General features: G+C 46.8%; 1 protein-coding gene across 1 annotated transcript in view; it reads left to right on the top strand.

The window, feature by feature from the left end:
* Positions 1-27033, top strand: part of ddx1 (DEAD (Asp-Glu-Ala-Asp) box helicase 1) — a 90042-nt gene that overhangs the window by 47054 nt on the left and 15955 nt on the right. The window contains exons 13-19 of the mRNA XM_084315205.1: positions 12492-12630; positions 14827-14887; positions 15200-15298; positions 18796-18885; positions 22364-22552; positions 23847-23898; positions 26265-26411. Coding sequence (XP_084171331.1) covers positions 12492-12630; positions 14827-14887; positions 15200-15298; positions 18796-18885; positions 22364-22552; positions 23847-23898; positions 26265-26411 — 777 coding nt within the window. The remainder of the gene's footprint in view (positions 1-12491; positions 12631-14826; positions 14888-15199; positions 15299-18795; positions 18886-22363; positions 22553-23846; positions 23899-26264; positions 26412-27033) is intronic.

Raw genomic sequence — 27033 nt, 5'->3', positions numbered from 1 at the left:
CCCCCGACACTACCGTGTGTTGGAACCCCCCCCCCTGGAGAGGACGCAAGGTGAGGAGACGCTCTGCAAGACGAGGTCTCTCCACATCTCTCCCCCGTGGACCGGAGAGAGCCGGCCCACAAAGAGTCCACCTGCTTTCATCTGTGGTCCAAGGATCGCCGGCGCATTGAACGGCACTACAGTGGGTTCACCTGGGATACCCTTGGCCGGACGAGGCAGCTGGATTCTACCCCCCCCCCCTCCTACTCCTGTCGGCTTACAAGCGACCGGATTAACCCCCTCTAGTGTATCCAGCCTATAATCATTAAAGTATCATTGCTGTTATTCCTTAACTATTCCAGGTCGTATATTTACCACCTGCGCCTTCAGAGATTGGACATTATCTATTGATATACCGACGAATACTCCTTGCCATAAAAGTGCATACTATTTCAATTCATAAATGTAATTAAGTGATTAAGTGCTTATTCTACACACCATCGCTGTGTAGGAAATAAAGACCTGTTTCTAATTCGTACATTTGTGTTGGATCCGTTTCATCTACGTGAGAGTGTTCATGATAATATATTTATGCCGTGTACTGGGTGGCCGAATATTAAGTACAAAGGTAGTGGTAGTAAGTATCATATCTAGTAATACAGTCAGGGAATTGTACCCCTCAGTTACAATTGGTCCTTCGAGCCGGATGGTAATTAGTGTAATATTAATATAGTGTTATTAATATTGAAATGGCCTATGATGAACACTCCACGAAACGATCCTCCTAACCAACGCCCGCAGCGCGAACGACGGCTCCCTCAGTACTTAGAGGCTTACGCTGTCAGTCAACAACCTAGTCTTCTACTAACAGTAAACGCGGTAAAACTAGAAAGTAAAAGTATGTCTAACCCCAACGCCCAGACTACCCCGACCATAGAGGCCCCTACGGGCTCTAATGTAACTGACCAAGTTCACGGTGGGGACCAGTGGGAACCAGACATGACTTCACACCCCGCCAGTACTGAAGAAGTAGTCCCCGATGAGTCCCGGGAGGAATACAACGCTACCGAGAGAGAACTCGGCACGGAAGAAGACGGGGAGAGCACCGTGGAGATAGAGCTCCAAGGCTCCGCAAGGAGTACCCCGAGGGAAGGCTCCCCTATACAACCGCCTTCTCCCAGCGAGGCAGAGAGGACCCTACAGCAGGCATTCCTCGTCAGCCTGAAAGCCTCTACTGAACGCGATAGACTCCAGGGTGAACGCGATCGATTGCAGATACAGCAACGGAGCGAAGAAGAGCACATACACCTGGAAATAAGACGCATTCAGATGGAAGAGAATGTGGCCCGAGACCGAGCAGACAGCCAGCGAGCAGCCGCTGGTGCTCTACGGGACGCAGAGCGCGACAGACAGCAAGCGCAACTAATAGAACAGCTGATCAGACGGACAACACCCTCTCCCTCCGCCAGAGGCTCCAGGAACTCGTCTAGACACACCTCCAGGGCGGCATCCCCTAGCCGAGTAAACAACCCTGAACTTGACCAACAGACGAGGTCTATACCCCCCACAGACCACCTCCCCCCACCGGTCCAAGCGAGACCTAGCAACCGGGAAGGAGCAGCATATCCTGTGGAGAGGCTAAACCAGAGACTACAAGCACTGGATGACCTAACTGAAGACGAAGAGGAAGAGGAGGAGAACCGCGCCCGAAGACAGCACAGTACTCTACCGGACCAGGAGGTCCGGTACAGCCCAGGCTATACTCCCGCGGAGCTGCGCTACAGACCCCCGACTCTATACACGGGTGAGCACGACGCACGACCCGCACCGAGGAACAGCACCTGGACAAGCGGGCCATGGTACACTGCCAGTACCAGCCCATACCAAGGAGCGGGAGGAGACTCGCCTAGGAGGCCTCCCCCCCAACGCTCGCCGATGTATCCACAGTCAGCGTCATACATTGGCACGCCTATGGTACCCGACTTCACCCAAGAGAACCGGGCCCAGTATACAGAACTCCGCATGTGTCTGGAGACCATGTTGGTGGATGTATTGGATGAACGCCACAAATACGCCATCCTACTGCAGCACTTAAAGGTGCCCCGCGCACATAATATAGCGCTCGCCTACGCGACTTCCACCACCCCATACACAGCAGCGCTGGTAGCATTGGACCAGAGGTATGGGCGCATATGGGATTACGTGATCCAGGAGATCCGACACATCGACCGCTTACCCCCAGCAATAGACAATCGAGCACTGGACGACCTGTCCATCAGAGTGCAGTCCCTGGTAGGGATGTTGGGAGCGCAAAGAGAGAAGGGGAAGTATGAACTTTACGCCAACTCAAATGTGGAAAGGATCCTGGAGAAGCTGCCGCCCGCTCGTCAGGAGCGCTTTAGGCGGCAGAGGGACCACAGAGACCCGAATGGCCCCGAACCGAACCTCCTCGATCTAGCAGACTTCCTGGCGAGAGAAGTCAGCAGCCTACGGCTAGATACATTCGGACGGAGCACCCCTGGCTCCAGAGAAGGAACCAGACGACTAAATGATGGAAGAAGATCGGTGACTGTGATGCACCAATCGGAGTCAGTACCGAGCAGCAGGAGCCACAGTACCCCCTCCAGAACGGAGAAGTGGAAGATAGTGTGCCCCTACTGTGAGAAAGAACACTGGCTAGCGCAATGTGACTCCTTCCCCAAGCTGAACGCGGAGGAAGCAGGTCAATGGATAAAGTCCAACAAGCGCTGTTTTCGCTGTGCGCGCTCACACATGGCAGCCGAATGCCGCTTAAAGAAAAGGTGCACCAAGTGCGATGGAGCCCATCTGGACATACTTCACGACAGTAACAGACGGCGCCCTTCACCTGCACCATCCAGCCGCAAAGCGAGCGTCATGTACATCGATCCCGCCAGCAGCAGTGGAGCCTGAGTACTCCTAAAAGTAGTGCGTGTGACACTAAGCCACCAGAATAAAGTCCTGGACACTTACGCCGTCCTCGATGACGGGTCAGAGAAGACCCTGCTGCTCGCCTCCGCTGCGGCCCAGCTAGGGCTGCGGGGAAGCGAAACCCAAATGACAATTCGGACAATAAGACGAGATTTGAAGACGATAAAGGGCGAGAATGTCTCATTCTCTATCGCAGCAAGCGGCCAGCCTGAGCGACGGTACCAGATTGCAGACGCTTTCACCAGCCAAGAAATAGGACTGTCGCGGTACACATACCCCGTCGCCAAGCTGATGGAGAAATATGCACATCTGCGCAAGTTACCGATCCCGCTCATAGACAATGCTATGCCGACCCTGTTGATAGGCTCCGACCATGCAGACCTCATTGTCCCGATAGACCGGGTTCATACCGGACCCCGAGGCTGCCCTGCAGCAGTCGAGACCCGTTTGGGATGGACTCTCCAAGGCCCGCTCGCCAAATCTCTCAACCGAAGTACAGCCACTAGATGTCTCCACTCCCGAGTCACAGAGGGAGAAACCGCACTCCTGCAACACGTAGAGCGGCTATGGAGCTTGGAACAAATGCCCTTTAAGAATGGAAAGAAAGACATTCGCTCTAAAGATGACATTTACGCCATTCACCTCCTCGAGACAGGGACCAAGAGAGTCCCGGTCAACGGCGTGTTGAGATACGCCACGCCACTCCTGCGGCGAGAAGGAATGCCTACTTTCCACGCCAAGACAGACGCCATAGAACGGTACCTGCTGAACACGGAGCGGCGCTTAGCCAAGAACCCCGCCCAAGAGAGTGTATACCGCGCTGAGATTGAGAAGCTCATCACAGCGGGACACGTCACAAAGATGGACATTAAAGAAGCTGACCAGACCACTGAATCGTGGTACGTGCCCCACCACAAGGTCCATCACAACGGTAAAGACCGCATAGTATTTAACTGCAGCTACCAGATCGGATCCCAAAATCTGAATAAAGAGTTACTGCCCGGTCCCACACTCGGCCCCTCCCTACTCGGCGTTCTACTCCGCTTCCGCCAGGAAAAGGTGGCCATCAGCGGGGACATTAAAGGAATGTTCCTGCAGGTGAGATTAGTAGAGGCGGACAAGCCCCTGTTACGGTTCCTATGGAGAGAGAAGCCAGGAGATGAGCACCCAGCCATCTACCAATGGGAAGTCCTCCCCTTCGGAACGACGTGCAGCCCCTGCTGTGCGACATTTGCACTACAGAAACATGTAGCAGAGGACCCAGCAGCGGACGAAGAGGTCCGACACAGCGTAAAGAACAGCTTCTACGTAGACAACTGTCTACAAAGCCTTTCAACCCAGGAAGAAGCCGAGGCTCTCCTGATTAAACTCCGCGCCTCATTGATCAAAGGCGGCTTTGATCTCAGGCAGTGGGCCAGCAGCGATCCGCAAGTACTGCGCAGCCTCTCCTCCGAGGACAAGGCAGCCAGCAGCGAGACCTGGATGGCTACAATCCCGGGAGAAGCCCAGGAGATGACCCTGGGATTGGTGTGGCGATTCAAAACAGATTCGCTTCACTACAGACACAAGCCCCTGACTACGGAGCAGGGAAGGCCGGCGGCGGCGCCGACCACCAGACGGAGTGTGTACACAACACTCGCCCGACAATATGACCCGCTAGGATGTATTCTACCGTACACCACCAGGGCAAAAATGATTGTACGAGCATTGTGGGACAAGGACCAGGGCTGGGACGACCCCATTCCCGCACACCTTGCATCCACCTGGAGAGAGTGGGAGATGGAGCTCCACTCACTCCCAGGCGTTAATATGCGCCGAAGCTACTTCCCACCCACGGTGAGGCCAGAGACATGTAAAATGGACTTACACGTCTTCAGTGACGCCTCAGAGGTCGCATACGGATCAGTAGCCTACTTGCGGGCCCAAGACCAAGGGGGAGAGATCTACACAGCATTTGTCCTCGCCCGCTCGAGAATAGCCCCACGCAAGCAACAATCTATCCCACGTCTAGAGCTCTGCGCAGCCCTAGCCGGAGCGCACCTAGCCACGCTCATCCAACGTGAGCTCACCATACCGGTGTCTAGAACAATCCTGTGGTCAGATTCCACGACGGTACTCGCCTGGATCAAATCGGACTCATGCAAGTACAAAGTCTTCGTGGGAGTCAGAGTCACCGAGATTCAAGACTTAACCGAAGAGTTAACCGGAGAAACAGAGTGGCGCTACGTTGATACAAAACAGAACCCAGCTGACGTCATCACCCGGGGGATGCCCCTGGATGACCTCACCCGTCGCAATGTCTACAGTGACGGCCCCGCATTCCTAAGACTCCCGGAAGGACAGTGGCCCATGCCTATCCCGAGGGAAGCAAGTCCAGAGGAGGTGGAAATTAAGAAGTCTGTGTTCTGTGGATTGAGCACCGTAGCCTCCACCGACCCTAACATAAACGATTGCACGTCCATAGAGAGTGCACAACAAAGAACATTCCTGCGGTACCACCCGGAGTGCAAGTCCCCCGCTGATATGTCAGCAGCTAACTACGAGGAAGCAGAATTGCTTCTACTGCAGCGAGCCCAGAGAGACTCGTTCCCCGATGAATTGGCCTGTCTACAGGGAGGAAAGCCCGTCCCATCCGACAGCAGATTAATTCACCTGGCCCCCGAGAGCGACGCTCACACCCTCATCAGAGTGGGTGGTCGCCTACGCAGAGCCCCCAATCTACCGGATGACATTAAATACCCGATCGTATTGAACAGCCGACACAAGGTCACAGAGCTGATTATAAAGAAATACGATGAGGATGTACATCACGCAGGAGCAGAAAGAGTCTTCGCGGAAATCAGACGTCGTTACTGGATCCTACAAGTAAGAGAGGCGGTACGACGCTTCCAACGAACATGTCTAGACTGCCGCAAGTGGCGCGCGCAGCCCAGCATACCAAGGATGGCTGACCTTCCTCCATGTCGCCTCCGAATCGGTGACAAGCCATTCCACTCAACGGGTATGGACTGCTTTGGCCCGCTGCACATAAAGAAAGGAAGAGGAACCGAGAAGCGGTGGGGTATTGTATTCAAATGCATGACCACCAGAGCGATACACATCGAGCTTCTCCCGACCATGAGCACAGACTCATTCCTTATGGCCTTCCGTAGATTCATATCACGGAAAGGAAGACCGTCTACCCTATTGTCCGATCATGGGACAAACTTTAAAGGCGGCGAAAGAGAGCTGAGAGAGAGCTTCCAAGCTATGGGCCCAGAACTTAAGACCCACCTCGCTCCAGCACAGGTTGATTTCCAATTCAACCCCCCAAACGCACCCCACTTCGGTGGCACTTGGGAACGAGAAGTGCGCTCCATAAAGACAGCCCTGTACGCAGTACTTGGGGCCCAGACTGTGGCGGAAGAAGTCCTAATGACAGTCCTCACGGAGATTGAGGGAGTACTTAACTCGAAGCCCCTCGGATATGTCTCCAGTGATGTGGCGGATATCGACCCAGTTACCCCCAACACACTCCTGATGGGGCGGCTAGATCCCACATTACCCCAGACAATGTACCGGCCTGAAGAAGCGAACGGCCGACGAATGTGGAGGTACAGCCAAGTATTAGCCGACAAGTTTTGGAACAGTTTCCTACTGCACTACCTACCGTCTCTACAGACCCGCCAGAAGTGGGTAAAGGAGAGAGACAATTTGACAGAAGGAACAGTCGTCATGATTATTGATCAATCACTGCCCAGAGCTATGTGGCCGGCCGGCCGCGTAAGCAAAGTGATCACCGGTGCCGACGGCAAGGTCCGAGCAGCTGAAGTGCTCGTCCAGGGTCGCACTTACACCCGTCCCGTGGCAAGGCTCATAGAACTGCCTCGACTCCCAGACACAATCGATGATGACCATGACCCTACAACCCTATGACTTTGTGAAGTTGACTGACCCCTACAGCAAACCCTTATGTGTAAATAGACAACGCGATTAATCTGTCTCCGTTTAACTGATTAGGTCTGGGACCTATTCAGGGGGTGGCTGTTGTGAAGGGCCAGATTAAACCGAATATATATATTTATTTATATATATATATTTAATTGTATTTGTATATTCTCTAATATTCCCTGATATCCCTTGTATATTCCTTGTACAATATGCATTGGATATCCATTCTAGCCTACTGAACATCCCATAATAGTCTCCATTCTACTATTGGTCGAGACCTTGGTGCCAGGCTGCCATACCCCTCAGACCCAGTTCAAACGTACCGCTCGACATGTACGAACAAGTCCTAGTTCCGCGTAGGAATTTGGCTACCGCACCACTAATGGGACTATTTGTTCATAGTGCGTATATATACTGCGCTACTAAAGTAGGACTTTCCTTTCAGTCCAGTTTCTTACCCTCCAATAGAGTCACAGACGTAAAGCCTCCCCGCGATGCCACGTGTGGGAGTAAGGCCAAGTTCGGCCTACCATCGGTATTGAGACATCGTGTATATTAATATTTGAATAGTCATATTTGGCACTATATCGTCGAGTTGGACGTAGTCTATTAAGCTAATAATAGTCTGTTAATATATAGTGCTTCGTGCGGTGAGAATACTACCGTAGTCAGTACCCCATCGTTTCGGGCAGAGAACTGGCTGCTTACCCAGGGTGGTTGACCCTATGTGAAGCTGCACCCGAGGAGCCCCAGAGCCGACGAGCGAGTGGACCTGTATACCGGATTATTCTACCGACGACAGCCCGCCTTCCCAGGCACGGATTATGCTTTGGATACTTTGATTATTCTATGGATAAAGACCCCCGACACTACCGTGTGTTGGAACCCCCCCCCCTGGAGAGGACGCAAGGTGAGGAGACGCTCTGCAAGACGAGGTCTCTCCACATCTCTCCCCCGTGGACCGGAGAGAGCCGGCCCACAAAGAGTCCACCTGCTTTCATCTGTGGTCCAAGGATCGCCGGTGCATTGAACGGCACTACAGTGGGTTCACCTGGGATACCCTTGGCCGGACGAGGCAGCTGGATTCTACCCCCCCCCCCCCTCCTACTCCTGTCGGCTTACAAGCGACCGGATTAACCCCCTCTAGTGTATCCAGCCTATAATCATTAAAGTATCATTGCTGTTATTCCTTAACTATTCCAGGTCGTATATTTACCACCTGCGCCTTCAGAGATTGGACATTATCTATTGATATACCGACGAATACTCCTTGCCATAAAAGTGCATACTATTTCAATTCATAAATGTAATTAAGTGATTAAGTGCTTATTCTACACACCATCGCTGTGTAGGAAATAAAGACCTGTTTCTAATTCGTACATTTGTGTTGGATCCGTTTCATCTACGTGAGAGTGTTCATGATAATATATTTATGCCGTGTACTGGGTGGCCGAATATTAAGTACAAAGGTAGTGGTAGTAAGTATCGTATCTAGTAATACAGTCAGGGAATTGTACCCCTCAGTTACAGTGTCTCTGTCCTGGGTGGTAGTAGTAAATGTGTCTCTGTTGTCCTGGGTGGTAGTAGTAAATGTGTCTCTCTGTCCTGGGTGGTAGTAGTAAATGTGTCTCTCTGTCCTGGGTGGTAGTAGTAAATGTGTCTCTGTTGTCCTGGGTGGTAGTAGTAAATGTGTCTCTGTTGTCCTGGGTGGTAGTAGTAAATGTGTCTCTGTTGTCCTGGGTGGTAGTAGTAAATGTGTCTCTGTCCTGGGTGGTAGTAGTAAATGTGTCTCTGTTGTCCTGGGTGGTAGTAGTAAATGTGTCTCTGTCCTGGGTGGTAGTAGTAAATGTGTCTCTCTGTCCTGGGTGGTAGTAGTAAATGTGTCTCTGTTGTCCTGGGTGGTAGTAGTAAATGTGTCTCTGTTGTCCTGGGTGGTAGTAGTAAATGTGTCTCTGTTGTCCTGGGTGGTAGTAGTAAATGTGTCTCTGTTGTCCTGGGTGGTAGTAGTAAATGTGTCTCTGTTGTCCTGGGTGGTAGTAGTAAATGTGTCTCTGTCCTGGGTGGTAGTAAATGTGTCTCTGTCCTGGGTGGTAGTAGTAAATGTGTCTCTCTGTCCTGGGTGGTAGTAGTAAATGTGTCTCTGTTGTCCTGGGTGGTAGTAGTAAATGTGTCTCTCTGTCCTGGGTGGCAGTAGTAAATGTGTCTCTCTGTCCTGGGTGGTAGTAGTAAATGTGTCTCTCTGTCCTGGGTGGCAGTAGTAAATGTGTCTCTCTGTCCTGGGTGGCAGTAGTAAATGTGTCTCTGTTGTCCTGGGTGGTAGTAGTAAATGTGTCTCTCTGTCCTGGGTGGTAGTAGTAAATGTGTCTCTGTTGTCCTGGGTGGTAGTAGTAGTAAATGTGTCTCTCTGTCCTGGGTGGTAGTAGTAAATGTGTCTCTGTTGTCCTGGGTGGTAGTAGTAAATGTGTCTCTCTGTCCTGGGTGGCAGTAGTAAATGTGTCTCTGTTGTCCTGGGTGGTAGTAGTAAATGTGTCTGTTGTCCTGGGTGGTAGTAGTAAATGTGTCTCTCTGTCCTGGGTGGTAGTAGTAAATGTGTCTCTCTGTCCTGGGTGGTAGTAGTAAATGTGTCTCTGTTGTCCTGGGTGGTAGTAGTAAATGTGTCTCTGTTGTCCTGGGTGGTAGTAGTAAATGTGTCTCTGTTGTCCTGGGTGGTAGTAGTAAATGTGTCTCTCTGTCCTGGGTGGCAGTAGTAAATGTGTCTCTCTGTCCTGGGTGGTAGTAGTAAATGTGTCTCTCTGTCCTGGGTGGTAGTAGTAAATGTGTCTGTTGTCCTGGGTGGTAGTAGTAAATGTGTCTGTTGTCCTGGGTGGTAGTAGTAAATGTGTCTCTGTTGTCCTGGGTGGTAGTAGTAAATGTGTCTCTCTGTCCTGGGTGGCAGTAGTAAATGTGTCTCTGTTGTCCTGGGTGGTAGTAGTAAATGTGTCTCTCTGTCCTGGGTGGTAGTAGTAAATGTGTCTCTGTTGTCCTGGGTGGTAGTAGTAAATGTGTCTCTGTTGTCCTGGGTGGTAGTAGTAAATGTGTCTCTCTGTCCTGGGTGGTAGTAGTAAATGTGTCTCTCTGTCCTGGGTGGTAGTAGTAAATGTGTCTCTGTTGTCCTGGGTGGTAGTAGTAAATGTGTCTCTGTTGTCCTGGGTGGTAGTAGTAAATGTGTCTCTGTCCTGGGTGGTAGTAGTAAATGTGTCTCTGTTGTCCTGGGTGGTAGTAGTAAATGTGTCTCTGTCCTGGGTGGTAGTAGTAAATGTGTCTCTGTTGTCCTGGGTGGTAGTAGTAAATGTGTCTCTGTCCTGGGTGGTAGTAGTAAATGTGTCTCTCTGTCCTGGGTGGTAGTAGTAAATGTGTCTCTGTTGTCCTGGGTGGTAGTAGTAAATGTGTCTCTGTTGTCCTGGGTGGTAGTAGTAAATGTGTCTCTGTTGTCCTGGGTGGTAGTAGTAAATGTGTCTCTGTTGTCCTGGGTGGTAGTAGTAAATGTGTCTCTGTTGTCCTGGGTGGTAGTAGTAAATGTGTCTCTCTGTCCTGGGTGGTAGTAGTAAATGTGTCTCTGTTGTCCTGGGTGGTAGTAGTAAATGTGTCTCTCTGTCCTGGGTGGCAGTAGTAAATGTGTCTCTCTGTCCTGGGTGGTAGTAGTAAATGTGTCTCTCTGTCCTGGGTGGTAGTAGTAAATGTGTCTCTGTTGTCCTGGGTGGTAGTAGTAAATGTGTCTCTCTGTCCTGGGTGGTAGTAGTAAATGTGTCTCTGTTGTCCTGGGTGGCAGTAGTAAATGTGTCTCTCTGTCCTGGGTGGTAGTAGTAAATGTGTCTCTGTTGTCCTGGGTGGTAGTAGTAAATGTGTCTCTCTGTCCTGGGTGGTAGTAGTAAATGTGTCTCTGTTGTCCTGGGTGGTAGTAGTAAATGTGTCTGTCCTGGGTGGTAGTAGTAAATGTGTCTCTGTTGTCCTGGGTGGCAGTAGTAAATGTGTCTGTTGTCCTGGGTGGTAGTAGTAAATGTGTCTCTGTCCTGGGTGGTAGTAGTAAATGTGTCTCTCTGTCCTGGGTGATAGTAGTAAATGTGTCTCTCTGTCCTGGGTGGTAGTAGTAAATGTGTCTCTGTTGTCCTGGGTGGCAGTAGTAAATGTGTCTCTGTTGTCCTGGGTGGTAGTAGTAAATGTGTCTCTGTTGTCCTGGGTGGTAGTAGTAAATGTGTCTCTGTTGTCCTGGGTGGTAGTAGTAAATGTGTCTCTGTTGTCCTGGGTGGTAGTAGTAAATGTGTCTCTGTTGTCCTGGGTGGTAGTAGTAAATGTGTCTCTGTTGTCCTGGGTGGTAGTAGTAAATGTGTCTCTCTGTCCTGGGTGGTAGTAGTAAATGTGTCTCTCTGTCCTGGGTGGTAGTAGTAAATGTGTCTCTCTGTCCTGGGTGGTAGTAGTAAATGTGTCTCTCTTGTCCTGGGTGGTAGTAGTAAATGTGTCTCTGTTGTCCTGGGTGGCAGTAGTAAATGTGTCTCTGTTGTCCTGGGTGGTAGTAGTAAATGTGTCTCTGTCCTGGGTGGTAGTAGTAAATGTGTCTCTGTTGTCCTGGGTGGTAGTAGTAAATGTGTCTCTGTTGTCCTGGGTGGTAGTAGTAAATGTGTGTTGTCCTGGGTGGTAGTAGTAAATGTGTCTGTTGTCCTGGGTGGTAGTAGTAAATGTGTCTCTGTTGTCCTGGGTGGTAGTAGTAAATGTGTCTCTGTTGTCCTGGGTGGTAGTAGTAAATGTGTCTCTGTCCTGGGTGGTAGTAGTAAATGTGTCTCTGTCCTGGGTGGCAGTAGTAAATGTGTCTCTGTCCTGGGTGGTAGTAGTAAATGTGTCTCTCTGTCCTGGGTGGTAGTAGTAAATGTGTCTCTCTGTTGTCCTGGGTGGCAGTAGTAAATGTGTCTCTGTCCTGGGTGGTAGTAGTAAATGTGTCTCTCTGTTGTCCTGGGTGGCAGTAGTAAATGTGTCTCTGTCCTGGGTGGTAGTAGTAAATGTGTCTGTTGTCCTGGGTGGTAGTAGTAAATGTGTCTCTCTGTCCTGGGTGGTAGTAGTAAATGTGTCTGTTGTCCTGGGTGGTAGTAGTAAATGTGTCTGTTGTCCTGGGTGGTAGTAGTAAATGTGTCTCTGTTGTCCTGGGTGGTAGTAGTAAATGTGTCTCTGTTGTCCTGGGTGGTAGTAGTAAATGTGTCTCTGTTGTCCTGGGTGGTAGTAGTAAATGTGTCTCTGTTGTCCTGGGTGGTAGTAGTAAATGTGTCTCTGTTGTCCTGGGTGGTAGTAGTAAATGTGTCTCTGTTGTCCTGGGTGGTAGTAGTAAATGTGTCTCTGTTGTCCTGGGTGGTAGTAGTAAATGTGTCTCTGTCCTGGGTGGTAGTAGTAAATGTGTCTCTCTGTCCTGGGTGGTAGTAGTAAATGTGTCTCTCTGTTGTCCTGGGTGGCAGTAGTAAATGTGTCTTGTCCTGGGTGGTAGTAGTAAATGTGTCTCTGTTGTCCTGGGTGGTAGTAGTAAATGTGTCTCTGTTGTCCTGGGTGGTAGTAGTAAATGTGTCTCTGTTGTCCTGGGTGGTAGTAGTAAATGTCTCTGTTGTCTCCTCCAGGCACGGCCAAGGTGACCCAGGTGAAGACGTTGATCAACGCTCCTAAAGCTCTCATCATCGAGCCGTCCAAAGAGCTGGCTGAACAGACTCTCAACAACGTCAACCAGTGCAAGAAACATGTGGACAACCCCAAGCTTAGGTACCTTCTACCGAGTTCTAAAAACCCCAAGCTTAGGTACCTTCTACCGAGTTCTAAAAACCCCAAGCTTAGGTACCTTCTACCGAGTTCTAAAAACCCCAAGCTTAGGTACCTTCTACCGAGTTCTAAAAACCCCAAACTTAGGTACCTTCTACCGAGTTCTAAAAACCCCAAACTTAGGTACCTTCTACTGAGTTCTAAAAACCCCTAGCTTAGGTACCTTCTACTGAGTTCTAAAACCCCCAAACTTAGGTACCTTCTACCCAGTTCTAAAAACCCCCAAACTTAGGTACCTTCTACCCAGTTCTAAAAAACCCTAGCTTAGGTATCTTCTACTGAGTTCTAAAAACCCCAAGTAGGTACCTTCTACCCAGTTCTAAAAACCCCTAGCTTAGGTATCTTCTACCGAGTTCTAAAACCCCCAAATTTAGGTATATATATTTTTTTAAACCTTTATTTAACCAGGCAGGTAAATTAACACTTTAATCGCTGTTGACGCTGAAACACGTCTTTCCCCGCCATGCTCATTCTGCCGAAGACGCTGGACAGCGTCTTTGATATCAATATTTCAAAAATCTGTGATCGAAATCATATTTCTCCCCCGGAGACATGAGATGTACTGTTGAGTCCCTCTCAACTCTACAACGGTTCAAGAGCGCCATCTGGTGGCCGATCGGCGGATCGCCCAGGGGAGAAACAGGAAGTGGAAGCTGGTGCTCATTTCAATTCGGTCCGATCACTCGCTAATAGTCCCAGGACTCGAGCTGATCACAACGGATAGTGATCCGTTACCAATAACTCGATAAACAACATGATTTGGACGTATATACTATTATACAACCTGGAAATGGATCGGATATTTCGACATCCCATAATAGAAAAAATTCTGTTCCACTCTCATCTCCCAACGGCGAGAGGAAGCTACGGTGAGTTTCAGCGTTATTTGTTAATGTCTTCGATACTAACTGCTCTGATGATCATATCACCCACACTAGATGAATGATATAACGTTGCCCACGGAATTATAAACGACCCCCCGCCCATCCGGTCAACATCAGATCATACGTAGTAACTCCTAGAACCACGTCCAGTTGAAATTTTTTTATCTCGCACAGATTCCTACCAAACTGTATTTGATCATCAATATAATGCATTTAGGGCTATAAATCAAGTTCTGGAGAAAGCTGCAGAAAACGATAAAAACATACTTATACTTTAGACCGTATTTTAGTATGAATATGTGAATGAAAAAGTATAACGTTGCTACACCCTGAACAATAGATATAGGACGTTGAATGGGCCATAGTAATGTCAATTGAGCAATACAATTTAAAAAGTTATAGCCCTGCAAAGAAGGGGAACTTATCCATGTTAAATAGGGCTGGCGAGGGATGGTAAATTATGAATTTAACCCCGGCGATCAAAGTGTTAAGAACAAATTCTTATTTACAATGACGGCCTGGCGAGAGGACAGAGGGGCCGCTCTAAGGGTAGCGGGGAAAGGGGACAAAGAAATAAAAGAAAAGATGGAGACGATATGTATACACCACAGAGGGAAGGGAAATAATTAAAACACACATCAAACAGTGTCCTTGGAAGTAGTGAGGGGGATCAATTTGTCCATTTCAAAGTCTTTAGCATCTTGTTCCAACTGGTTTTCAAAAATAAAATAAAACACTTACCGGTAGGTACCTCTACTGGCTTCTAAAAAGCTCCTGAGGTTATTAGTGGATGTATCTTGCTATTGCACTGTTTTTACGTGTAGTTCCAACTTATTGTCTACAGGTGGAGCCGTTGCTTTGGGGGTGAAACCATACAATTATATGTGAAACGGAGTCCCAGACGTTCTCTTACTCCTCCTCTCTTGAAAGGCTGGGGGCGTGTTCTATATATATATCTATGGCTGGGGGACCTGCCTGTTAAAAAGAGGCGGAGTCATCAGCGTAAAGGAAGTAGTGATGATGGGGTTCATCTCTGGAGCCGATGATAGATCTCCAAGGCAGTGTGACACTGACCAATAATAATCATAACTACCTACCTCAGACTATAGTCTACCCATATAACTGATGATAGGCTTAGGCTATCAAAATCTTATACCGTGACATTCCTATGAGAGACTGCTAACCTAAAGGATGCTCTGTCTTATTATGCTGGCTTTGTCTAAAAAAAAAAACGAACTGACTTCTGTCCCTGCAGAGATCTCCTGATCATCGGTGGAGTGGCAGCCAGGGAACAGCTGGCCGTTCTGGAGACGGGGGTATGGATCATCAGCTCATCATCTTTCAACACACATTTAGTCATAAAAAAAAGGCACTTCTGATATCAGAAATGTCAGTTTCAGATACTGTGTACAGTATATTATGATGATTGACTGGATTTTCTAACATGTGGTTTTTCATACGTACCGGTATATACAAATATCACTGAATATAGTGCCCCCCCCCCCCCAAAAGAAGAGAAATATATATATATATTTATATTGATATTTATAACCCTCCTCCTTTTCTTGTATTCTTTTCTTTTCTTCCTCTTTTTCTTCCCCTCCATCATCTCTCTGGTCCATCTTCAGGTTGACATTGTGGTCGGAACTCCAGGCAGACTGGATGACCTCATCTCCACCGGCAAGCTCCCTCTGTCCCAAATTCGCATACTGGTCCTGGATGAGTGTGTGTGTACAAACAACCAGTGTTCATTTTGGCAGCTATTTTAATTTGAGTGTTAGTCTTAGTCATGTGTCAAATGCTCCTTTTTAGTTTTCATCATATTTAGTCACCTTCATTTATTTTTAGTTTAGTCAGTTTTAGTCAACTACAGGTCTGAGTATTTTAGTCTTAGTCAGTGTTAGTCTCGATTTTGTCTTTTTTTGTTTTCGTCTAGATTTAGTAGCAGAAAACGGATGACATTTTTGTCTAGTTTTCGTTAATGAAAAAAATGCATTTTATTCTCTTGTAATGCAATTCTATGTACCACTACAGTCAGTCAAATTCACATCATTTCTATTCATAGATTCATGTAGACGCCCCTCTCCCCACTCCCCCCATAACGTAATGAGTTAAAGATGTAAACAGTTAAAGACCCTCACCAGGGCCCTATTCCCCGTACCTGGTTCAACTAAGTCGATCAAGAGTCCCATTATCCAGATTCAATTAACCCGATGTTTGAAGCCGGGATTTTCCTGTTCCTCGAAGGTGGATTCAGTCTCGTTAACTCGAACCAGACTTGATACTCAGGATCAGTGCGCGCGCCCGCCTCAGCTGAGAAGACAGCAAGTGTCGAGAGCAGAAATCCTGATTTTCTAACAGCATTGATTGATTGATTGATTTAAAACTTTATTAACAGATTGCAGTACGGCTCAATAGCCTCGCCGACAAGTTAAATGCATAATCTATAGGCACATTTTAAGTCCCTCATTACCCCAATCAATCGGATTATATTTCTTTAAACGTGCCCTGCTGGCAGTAGGTTCATGGAATGGATAATCAAATGAGATCTTGCTAGCGAAAATAATTAGTTCAACAGTTTCAGAATAAGGATACGGCTCTCTTATCCATTGATGGATGTATGGTTGATGTTTCATTTGTCTGCCACCGTGGTCTGATGGTCGAGCATTTTGTCTTTCACACGGACGACCCGCGTTCGAATCCCACTTCTTCTAGTTTTCTTTTTGAAATGTAAATACTTCAATTTGGTGCACGTTGAGAGCTATATAAAGAATGACATCCTCAATGCATGTAGATTTATAATATTTTAACTTAAAACTAGGCTACTTTTGCGTATAATCATTAATATTATATTCCAAAAAAATTATATTGGAAATGCGGGGTCTCGAACTCGGGTCGCCCGCTTGCCAGGAGTGAACACTGGCCGTTGGACCACTGTGCCAGACGGGATATATTCATTGTGTATCCATCAATGGACTAGAGACCCGTGTTTAGAATATTTTTCTTTTGAATGAAGTTTTATCTCTTTATTCTCAAATGCATTAATCCCAGTTACAATATCACAATAACGTGTGAGTGATGATGATACAATTCAACAATCCTCAGATTCCTCGTAATTCATAATCCACAAAAACCACAATCCACGCATAGACACTTTTTTATGCTTGAATGAAACACAATCCAGGCGCTCCCACAGCGGAGAATATGAAAGGAATCAGAGCCAAACGAGCGATAGGTTTCAATCATTAAAAATATCCCTAAACTTTTTGATCTGTTACCATGGTGATTTAGACAATCGAGCGTCGGGGAATGGAAAGGTCTGGCTTAAGTCAGGCTATACTGGAAATTATCCGGCTAACTCAGTTAGCCAGGTACGGGGAACGGGGCCCAGTCTTAAAATAACAAAAACAGTAAAGTGAACCGAACGTTTCCACAGCCCATGTGAAGCAGACACGACCCCTGGTTGTACAAAAAGAATATATATAAATATAGAGCATAGAAGTGCTCCACATAAATACACCATAAGACATAATCAAACCAATAGTTTTAGTCTTAGTCATGTGTCAAATGCTCCTTTTTCGTTTTCATCATATTTAGTCACCTTCATTTATTTTTAGTCTTAGTCAGTTTTAGTCAACTACAGGTCTGAGCATTTTAGTCTTAGTCAGTTTTAGTCTCGATTTTGTCTTTTTTGTTTTAGTCTAGATTTAGTCAGGGGAAAAAGCTTCGTTGACGACCATATTTAGTCATTATTCTCGTTGACAAAATTAACATTGCAAACAACAGCTACTTCATTTACTATCTGGTCCGGGATCAGTGTGTATGTACAACAACACAGCTAATTAATTTACTATCTGGTCCTGGATCAGTGTGTATGTACAACAAGACAGCTACTTAATTTACTAGCTGGTCCTGGATCAGTGTATGTACAACAACACAGCTACTTAATTTACTAGCTGGTCCTGGATCAGTGTGTATGTACAACAACACAGCTACTTAATTTACTAGCTGGTCCTGGATCAGTGTGTATGTACAACAACACAGCTACTTCATTTACTATCTGGTCCTGGATCAGTGTGTATGTACAACAACACAGCTACTTCATTTACAATCTGGTCCTGGATCAGTGTGTATGTACAACAACACAGCTACTTAATTTACTAGCTGGTCCTGGATCAGTGTGTATGTACAACAACACAGCTACTTAATTTACTAGCTGGTCCTGGATCAGTGTGTATGTACAACAACACAGCTACTTCATGGATGTCAGAAAGGGGGTTATAGACCGCTGCACTTCCGCGTTACATTGAGCTCATGGGAGAGAGAGCGGGGGGAGAAAATGAATGAATGTGGATGAGAGCCTTGACATTAAGTGGTTGTAGCTACGGCTGTGGGGGCGCTGGAGACATGATCCAATACACTTGTATACGCCTGAGTCTCCTGAACACAGAGAGACCAGTCCCAAGTCGATCGGCACTTTCTCGGCCGAGCTATAGTCACTTTTTCGCACCTACTCCCGAACTACTTACTACTTACCTTAGACAAAGAACCATATAAGTTTCTTTTGAAACTTTATTATCTAAAAATGATAAGTTGGAGTGTTGTGTTCATTCATAGTTAAAGGCAGTAGAGGTCGAGTACTTTCTGATGATCTATCGCATTCACACTCCCAAGTGATTTGGATTGATTTTGAAACTGCAGATGCATGGCATGTCCAAAACTGACTTACCGGTATATGGTTCTTCAGCGCAAGGGTTCAATTGTCTGTTACCATTTCTGATGTTTAAATATTGTATTTTAATTAAACATTTATCGCAAAGTTCTATCCAAGGTTCCTTTCAGAGCAAACCTGGAAAATCTTGGAATAATATATTTATTTCCATTCCTGGAAAAAAGCGATGGAAGTTGATACATGTTGAAAGGTTTTGGAACAATCATGAGAATATATTAATCTTATTTATATTTATGTCATAAAATATAAGAAATATAACTAGGGATAGAAAATAAAATCAATAAAATAGGTTTTATTTATTTTTTTGCTAAATGGGGAAAAATATAAATATTTTAAAAGAAAACTATAACAAGCCTTTAAAAATAAAAAAAAATAAAAGTTTTGAGAAGAGACTTAAACGAGGACCCAGATTGAGATGATCAGGCAGGGAGATGAGGTGTTCTGGTTCCACCAGTGTGTTCTGACCCCCTCTCTCTCCTGTGTGTCTCCCAGGATGGCCTCCTGTCTGCAGGCTATACTGACTTCATCACCAGGGTCTACAACCAGATCCCCCAGGTCACCTCTGATGGCAAGAGACTACAGGTGAGAGAGGGGGGGGGGTATGCTTGTTTTCACATCCTTGATGTGGATTAAATGTCCCCTGTTGGAAGGGGGGGGAATAGAATTGTCCTGTCCTTGTGGGGACATTGGTCAGACCATAGATATATATAAACACGGGCGGCTAGGTGGTGTAGTGGGCAAGGCACTCGCCACCAGTGTGGAGACGCTAGGATTCGCGTGTTCGAATCCAGCGCTCCACATTGTTTTTCAGTTTAGCTGGTCGTCCGCAGTAATACACATTGGCCGTATTACGGGGAGGGAAAACTGAAGGGTGGGGATCGAACGTTGTGAACAAGCGACTCCTACAAGTCGGTTGGTGCGTCTGCGCAGTAGAATCAGGAAGTGTCGGGGGCAGCGTGAGCCTCCCACGCGTTACTCCTCGACACAGAGATCGAGCTGCGCAGGTGAAAAGATGCGACTGCTGTTACCTCAAGTACCGGAGGGGACTCGTGCTATGTATGACTTAGTCCACATTGCAGCCGGCTTGTGGGAGGCAAGAAACAGCGTTCGTGACAGGGGAGGGTTGAATTGGATGATACTAAAATGGGATGGGAGAAAATATGGAAAAATGGGAGAAAAAGTGGATAAAAAAAAAGATATATATAAACACTAGATGGCTCAAGGGGCGGAGTCTCCCGCGTAGTTCACCGGCGGCCATCTTGCTTGAGTGGAGGTTTAGTAAAACATGCACCATAGACATGCATGCTATGAGTGGGCGTGCTCCACCTACGCAAGATGGCCGCCCAGGGGGGAACGTCGGTCTCCGTTGGCCAGCAGCGCGGGTGAGTCATCTAGTGATATATATCTATGGGTCAGATCCCACAGGGATGGGAGACTATTTTGGGGTTAGGCTAAGGTTAAGGGATTAGGGAATGAATGTAAGTCAATGGAATGTCCCCACAAGCCGTGTGTGTGTTCGTTCTACCATTTCATCTGTGGTGTTTTTAACCTGCACCTGTGTGATCAGAGGGCAGTGCAGTGTTTTTACTGTGTGCACTATAGGGCCATTCCACATGTTGGCAGATGGAAACGATGCCTACCGTTTGGGTGGAGATTGGTTTTCCATTGTCCAGCTATTAGCTCTACATAACATACTTTTTTCTGCAAGACGTTGAGCTACTTTAAAGGAACACGCCAACATTTAGCTTACCGTCTTCTCCAGAGAGGGACAAGAATATAGACACCAGTTTCCGCTCTGTGCGTTCAGTAGAAAGCTGCACGTTAGCCTAGCTTAGCACAATGAATGGAAGCGGACATGACCGGTTAGCCTTCGGGAGAGGTGTTAGTTGGACAATGCCTAGGCTAACCGGGCATGTCCACTTCCATTCATTGTGCTAAGCTAAGCTAACGTGGAGCCAGTTTTCTACTGAACGCACAGAAACTGGTATCCATCTTCTTGTCTCTCTCTGGAGAAGAAGGTAAGCTAATTTCCCAAAATGTTGGTGTGTTCTTTTAAGCTATCTTAAATTGTATTTATTAAAGCCATGGGCATGGCCTTCAAAGAGGTCCTTAAATGGTCTAATAGAACCGTTACTGCCAGGCTCATTTATCCTAGTCGGATGCATAATTTAACTATTATGAGAAGAAATTGTACCTCTTCCCCAAACAAATGGCTTGGCTTTGTACTGTAAATTGTGACATGACTCCGATCATGACCATATTATGTGTGGTTGCCAATGGTTACAGGCAGTCATGTTGCAAGAGAGACAACTACACGAATATTCCACTCGAGGCCTCTGTTGTGTGTGATGATCAAAGAGAATGGAAATGTTACTATGGTTACTATGTGCCATCAATAATTCAAGTCCAGGCACTTGGGCACATTTGCAAGTTAATAGAAAAACAAGCATGCCCCAGGGCCCCCCAATTACAACCCTGCTGTTCTCGTCATAAATCGATCAATACAGACCGTATTAATTCATGTTTTGTTAATTTTTCAACTGTAGCTAAGAGTAAAGACCATAACCCTATCAAAACAGCAGTCAAAGTTTCAGCACTTTTTTTTTAGCTACTGTCTACATTGTATACTGTATACTGTCCATATGTTACTTTATGTTTATAGTGTACTATTATGTTACTTTATGTTTATATTAGATCTTGTTTTTTTATACACACCGTGGGAAGGGGGAAACACAATTTCATTTATCTGTATGTCTTGCACATTACGAGAGGTGACAATAAAGCTGACTTTGAGTTTCTCTGAATAATGTGAACTCTGTGCATTGCATCGGGAAAAGTTGAGTTTTCACGTGAGGAAATGACTAACGGATGCAATATTTCTGACACTGGGAATACATTCCCTGAGGTCCATAGATGTTCCTAGATACCTAAGAATATGCAAATTGACCTTGTAGAAGTGGAGCAATCTTCCATTTACTTGGGCATGTACTTTCAGGTGGATTTTCAGAAAATAGGGCTTAACAGGTTAATATGAAGACATTATTAACACTTTGATTACCAGCCATGCGGTGCGCCTTACCCCCGTTAAATGCCACCACCCACTTCAATGATAGCGTTGTGAACACATAATCTCTGTCTTAAATTATGGCTATGTGTCTAATCTGCCCGTCGTTTATCAATGAATTGTTTGCAGTCAACATTGTCGAAACGGATTGTTTTTTAATTGGTTCATTTCCGTTTTATAGCATTTTGAAAAGCCCTCGTTTTCAAGGAAAATATAAAGATTCTGTGATAATCGGCATTTACTGGAATATTCTAGCATACACAAAAACGTTGTAATTTTTCGGCCTATTTATGAATCGTTTTCAAATAAACGCTAGATTATCGATAGTATATGTGTACTTATGCACGCTATAGAAGCGGGCTGAAATATCGATTCTCTCATTTCCTCATCAGCGATCACAGCCACTCACACACACACACACACACACACGCATAGGGCAAACGCTGATATATAGGTGAAAATAGCTCTGATTATCCTAAGACTGGTCAAATAAATTTCTTACCTCAGATCAGATGTTATCCAAAAAGATTATTCCAATTCCTGATCGCCATTCCAAATATCGATCGGGTTTATTGATTAAGCGTTCGGTATTGTAAATACATAATCCACGCGTTTTCCGGGCCGGCGATCACAATGGATTATTCAGTTGGCTTTTTTTCTCTCCCACTCTCTTCCCGCCCCCTCTCTCTGTCTGTCTCTCTCCCCCTCTGGCTCTCTCTCTCACTCTATCCCTCTTTATTTTCATCCCTCTCTCTTCCTCCCTCTCTAACTCTCTCCCTCCCTCTCTCTTCCCACCCTCTCTCTCTCTCTCTCTCCCTCTCTCTGTCTCTCCCCTGCCCTCTCCCTTCCTCCCTCTCTCACTCTCCCTCCCTCTATCTCTCTCTTCCCGCCCTCTCTTTCTCTCTCTCTCCCCTGCCCTCTCTCTCTCACTCTCCCTTCCTCCCTCCCTCTCTCTTTCCCTCTCTCTCTGTCCCCCCCCCCCCCCCCCCCCGCCAGGTGATCGTGTGCTCCGCCACGCTGCACTCGTTTGACGTGAAGAAGCTGTCTGAGAAGATCATGCACTTCCCCACCTGGGTGGACCTGAAGGGGGAGGACTCGGTCCCGGAGACCGTGCACCACGTGGTGGTCCCCGTCAACCCCAAGACCGACCGCCTCTGGGAGCGCCTGGGCAAGAGCCACGTCCGGGTCAGTGCTGCACCCGCTGGGACCAGGATCAGGCTGAGAGCATAGAGATGGATATAGTGAAGTGTCCTGTTCCTCCTCACACAACCCCAGGGAGTCCCCATGAGCTTCTTCTACTATGTATATATATATATATATTATTAGGGATGTCCGATATTATCGGCCGATATTGGCATTAACACTTTCAGTGCCGGCCACTAACATGGGAAACATGGTTAAATGCCAGGACCCACTTCAATGATACTGTTGTGAACGCATAATCTCGGTCTTAAATTATGGCTATGTGTCTAATCTGCCTGTCGCTTATCAATGACTTGTTTGCAGTCAACATTGTCGAAACGGATTGTTTTTTAATCGGTTCATTTTCGTTTTATAGCATTTTGTAAATCCCTAGTTTTTCAGGAAAATATATAGAGTCCGTGATAAAAGGCATTTACTGGAATATTCTGGCATACACAAAAACGTTGTAATTCTTCTGCCTATTTATGAATCGTTTTCAAATAAACGCTAGATTATCGATAGTATATGTGTACTTATGCACGCTATAGAGGCGGGCTGAAATATCGATTCTCTCATTTCCTGTTCGCGCACACACACACACACATGCATAGGGTAAACGCTTATATCTCTGTGAAAACAGCTCTGATTATCCTAAGACTGGTCAAATAAATGCCTTACCTGAGATCAGATGTTATCCAAAAAGATTATTCCAATTCTTGATCGCCATTCCAAATATCGATCATGCTTATTGATTACAGTGTTGGGTCCTGTAAATACATAATCCACGCGTTTTCCCGGCCGGCAAGCACAATCGATCCTTCAGTTGGCTTGAGGGAAAAGTTAAATGAGCAAACTGGCCACCCCCCCTTCAGCAGTGTAAAGTAATGGGGTGCAGTTACACAGGGAGAGACGATAGGGGGCGGTATCTTCCCAATTGAGCTCAGAGAGACTCTGCAGCACTAACCTGAGGCTCGATTGATGAAATATGAATTCAAATCGCCAATAAAAAAAATTACGACAAACAAACGCTATATAGTGTCGGGGACACTCAAAGGTCGGCGTGAACTAACGACAAAACACGTCCGTGGCACTCAATGTGTTAAAATACACTCCTGCTACTCCTGCAAGAAACTGGTGTCAGGACTGGACCGGGTCCCTGGGCGCCGGACTATGAACGCCCACTGCTCCTTTAATAGTTCAAAAGGGTATTAATGCAGAGGACAACTTCTAGTAAAGAATGTACTTGGTTGGTAATAGAGATTCTAACTGTTGTTCTCTGTGTGTTTCGTTGTACCAGACGGATGAGGTCCATGCTAAAGATAACACCAGACCGGGAGCTAACAGCGCAGGTGAGAGAAGATTTCATTCCCTTTCTCTTAATATCAGATATTATTTGCAAGAATTTAAATTGGCGCGTAAGTGCAGCCACCAGTTCGTCGCTATGTGTGTCGCTAGTATGGTCGTGAAATTGGTATTTAATTTTGCTCTTAAGTGGTATTAAAAAGTCTTGAAAATGTAATTACAGCACTATGTTATCAATACACATTTATAAAACGAGGCATATTTAGCCTAAATATGCTGCCAGAACATAACCCAAAAAATAAATAGTTTTTTTATTTTATTAAAAAAAGAAATTACTTGCCAATGCGCGACCCGACCCCACTGTCACCTACCCGTGACCCCACTTTGGGTCGCGGCCCGTAGTTTGAGAACCGCTGCCTTAGAGGATTGGCAGTTGACGGCTGGTCAGCAGTGCCGAGTGTCTGCCAGTATAATAATAATAATAATAATAATGCAGGACCTGTCACAGAGGTCTTTATTCGGCAACGACACAATGTTTTAGCGGCACACACAGTGGTTAGTTTTTTTTTTTTTACTTTATTTTTTAGCGTTTATCGCTTTTCTGGTCAAGCATGACCGACAGTTGTAGAGTGAAACGGGAGGGAGAACAGGGGAAGACATTCGGCAAATGACGGCGGGTCCGGGAATCGAACTCGGAGTCAACCAGAACCGTGACGCAGCACGGCTCCTCCCGACGCAGAGATAGCACCGAGATATGCAGTGAGCTACTGGAGCTCCCCCACAGTGGTTAGTTTTTAACACACACACACCGGAACACACACACGCATGCATTGTCTTTTAGGATCGCCGATGCGATACTCCTCTGCATCCCGTCAACCTTCCCCCCCAAGGGCAGCCGGGAGCAGACGAGGGCTGTGGCGTGAGCCGCGCCCAGGGACCATCCAAGTGCTCCTGCCCGTCTTCGTCACGGACACGACAGCGTTAGCGATCTGTTGTTGTGCATGTTTTTCCATTGGGTTTCTCTTATCGGGGGGGGGGGGGACCCTTGCGAGCACGGGGGGAGAACATGTAAACTCCACACAGAAAGGCCTGGGAGATCCCCCACCTGGGTAACTGGCATCGCGGAAACCTGGTCCCCAGGCGGGAATCGAACCCTGGACCTTCTTGCTGTGAGGCGACAGTATTACCACTACGCCACCGTGCCGCAGTAGTTATGTGTCTACCGGTCTTATTAACACTTTGGTTGCCTTGGGTTAAATTCATGATATACCATAGGTTGCCGGCTCTATTTGTCTATGGAGAAGTACCCCTTCTTTGCAGGGCTATAACTTTTTAAATTCTATTGCTACATTGCCATTATTAGGGCCCATTCAAAGTCCTATATGTATTGTTCATTGTGTAGCAACGTTAAACTTTTTCATTCACATATTCATAGTAAAGTATGGTCTAATGTATAAGTATGTTTTCATCTCTTTCTGCAGCTTTCTCCAGAACGTGATATATAGCCCCAAATGCATTATATTGATGATGCAATACAGTTTTATGGCAATCAGCGCGATATAAAAAATTCCAACTAGACGTACTTCTAGAAGTTACTACACGTCATCTGATGTTGACCGGATGGGCGAGGGGGCGTTTATAATTCCGTGGGCAGCGTTATACCAATCATCTAATGTGGGTCAAATGTTGATAATAGCAGTTAGTATCGAAGACGGTAACGTTACACGCTGAAACTCACCCCAGTCTCCGCGCGCCGTTGGGCGATCATCGTAGAGTAGAAGTCTTATCATTATGGGATGTAAATTTACCCGGTCCATCTCCAGCTTGTATAATGGTATATACGTCCAAATCATGTTGTTTATCGAGTTATTGGCAATCGATCACTGTGTAGCGTGACGAGCCAGAGTCCCGGGACCTATAGCGAGTGCCCGGAAGTACTACGGACGTCTAGCATAACCTCTATGGCACATCCTGTTAAGCGATGGCGCCGATCGGCCACCAGATGGCGCTCCTGAACCGCCAGAGAGCTCAGTGGGTCCTGCTGGTGGATCTCAGGCCAGCGGAGGGGACATATGAATCCGATCGCAGATTTTTGAAATATTGATATAAGGACGACGTAAAGCGTCCTCCGGCAACTTGAGCATGGCCGGGAATGACGTCTAAAGACGTTTCCCGGCATAGAAAGTGTTAAGTGACTCATGGTGTGTGTGTGTGTGTGTGTGTGTGTGTGTGTGTGTGTGTGTGTGTGTGTGTGTGTGTGTGTGTGTGTGTGTGTGTGTGTGTGTGTGTGTGTGTGTGTGTGTGTGTGTGTGTGTGTGTGTGTGTGTGTGTGTGTGTGTGTGTGTGTGTGTGTGTGTGTGTGTGTGTGTGTGTGTGTGTGTGTGTGTGTGTGTGTGTGTGTGTGTGTGTGTAGAGATGTGGTCGGAGGCCATTAAGGTGTTGAAGGGAGAGTACATGGTGAGAGCGATCAAGGAGCACAACATGGACCAGGCCATCGTGTTCTGTCGCACCAAGATCGACTGTGACAACATGGAGCAGTACCTGGTCCAGCAGGGAGGAGGTGGGTCATCCACACAGTCTGCCACTGGCACAGAGAGAGGCTGAGGGGGATACTAATTCATTTTACCGCGGGGGGGGGGCATAATCCCACGGGACATTGGTAACTTGTTTAAAATGACAATATATACCCCTGTGATTATTATTGTACGGATCGGAATACGGGCGTGCGCGTGGGAGCATGCGCAAAGATATTACAGTGATATGCTGGTGCTCAAGTCAAGTCAAGTCAAGAGTTTTAATTGTCACGGCATACAAGTATACAATGAAATGCGGGTGGTCTTGCCCGCAACGATGTGCAATACAGTGGTACAACATATAATAGAATCCAATAAAAAACAACATTGTGCAATAATGCGAGGGAGAGGTAGAGAGAGAGGGACACACGGAGCACTGTGTAAAGGCTGCGTGTGTGAGAGAAGACGGGTCTCCCTCTATCTCCCTCTATCTCTCCCTCTATCTCTCCCTCGTAGAGTCGCAGTCGAGCACTTTCTCGTTTGAGGAAGTGTCTGGTTACACTATCTGCCTCGCTCTGTTTGAGGAAGTGAAGATTTCCCACTCGCTGTGCTGTCATGCAAATCAGTACCCTATTCACGTCAACAATACCGTCAAATCAGAACAGCTTA

Source organism: Notolepis coatsorum (assembly GCF_963971535.1).
Source record: "Notolepis coatsorum genome assembly, chromosome: 5".
NCBI classification, from domain to species: Eukaryota; Metazoa; Chordata; class Actinopteri; order Aulopiformes; family Paralepididae; genus Notolepis; species Notolepis coatsorum.
Note: the sequence above shows the minus strand (reverse complement) of the source record. Positions and strands in the feature narration are given on the sequence as shown.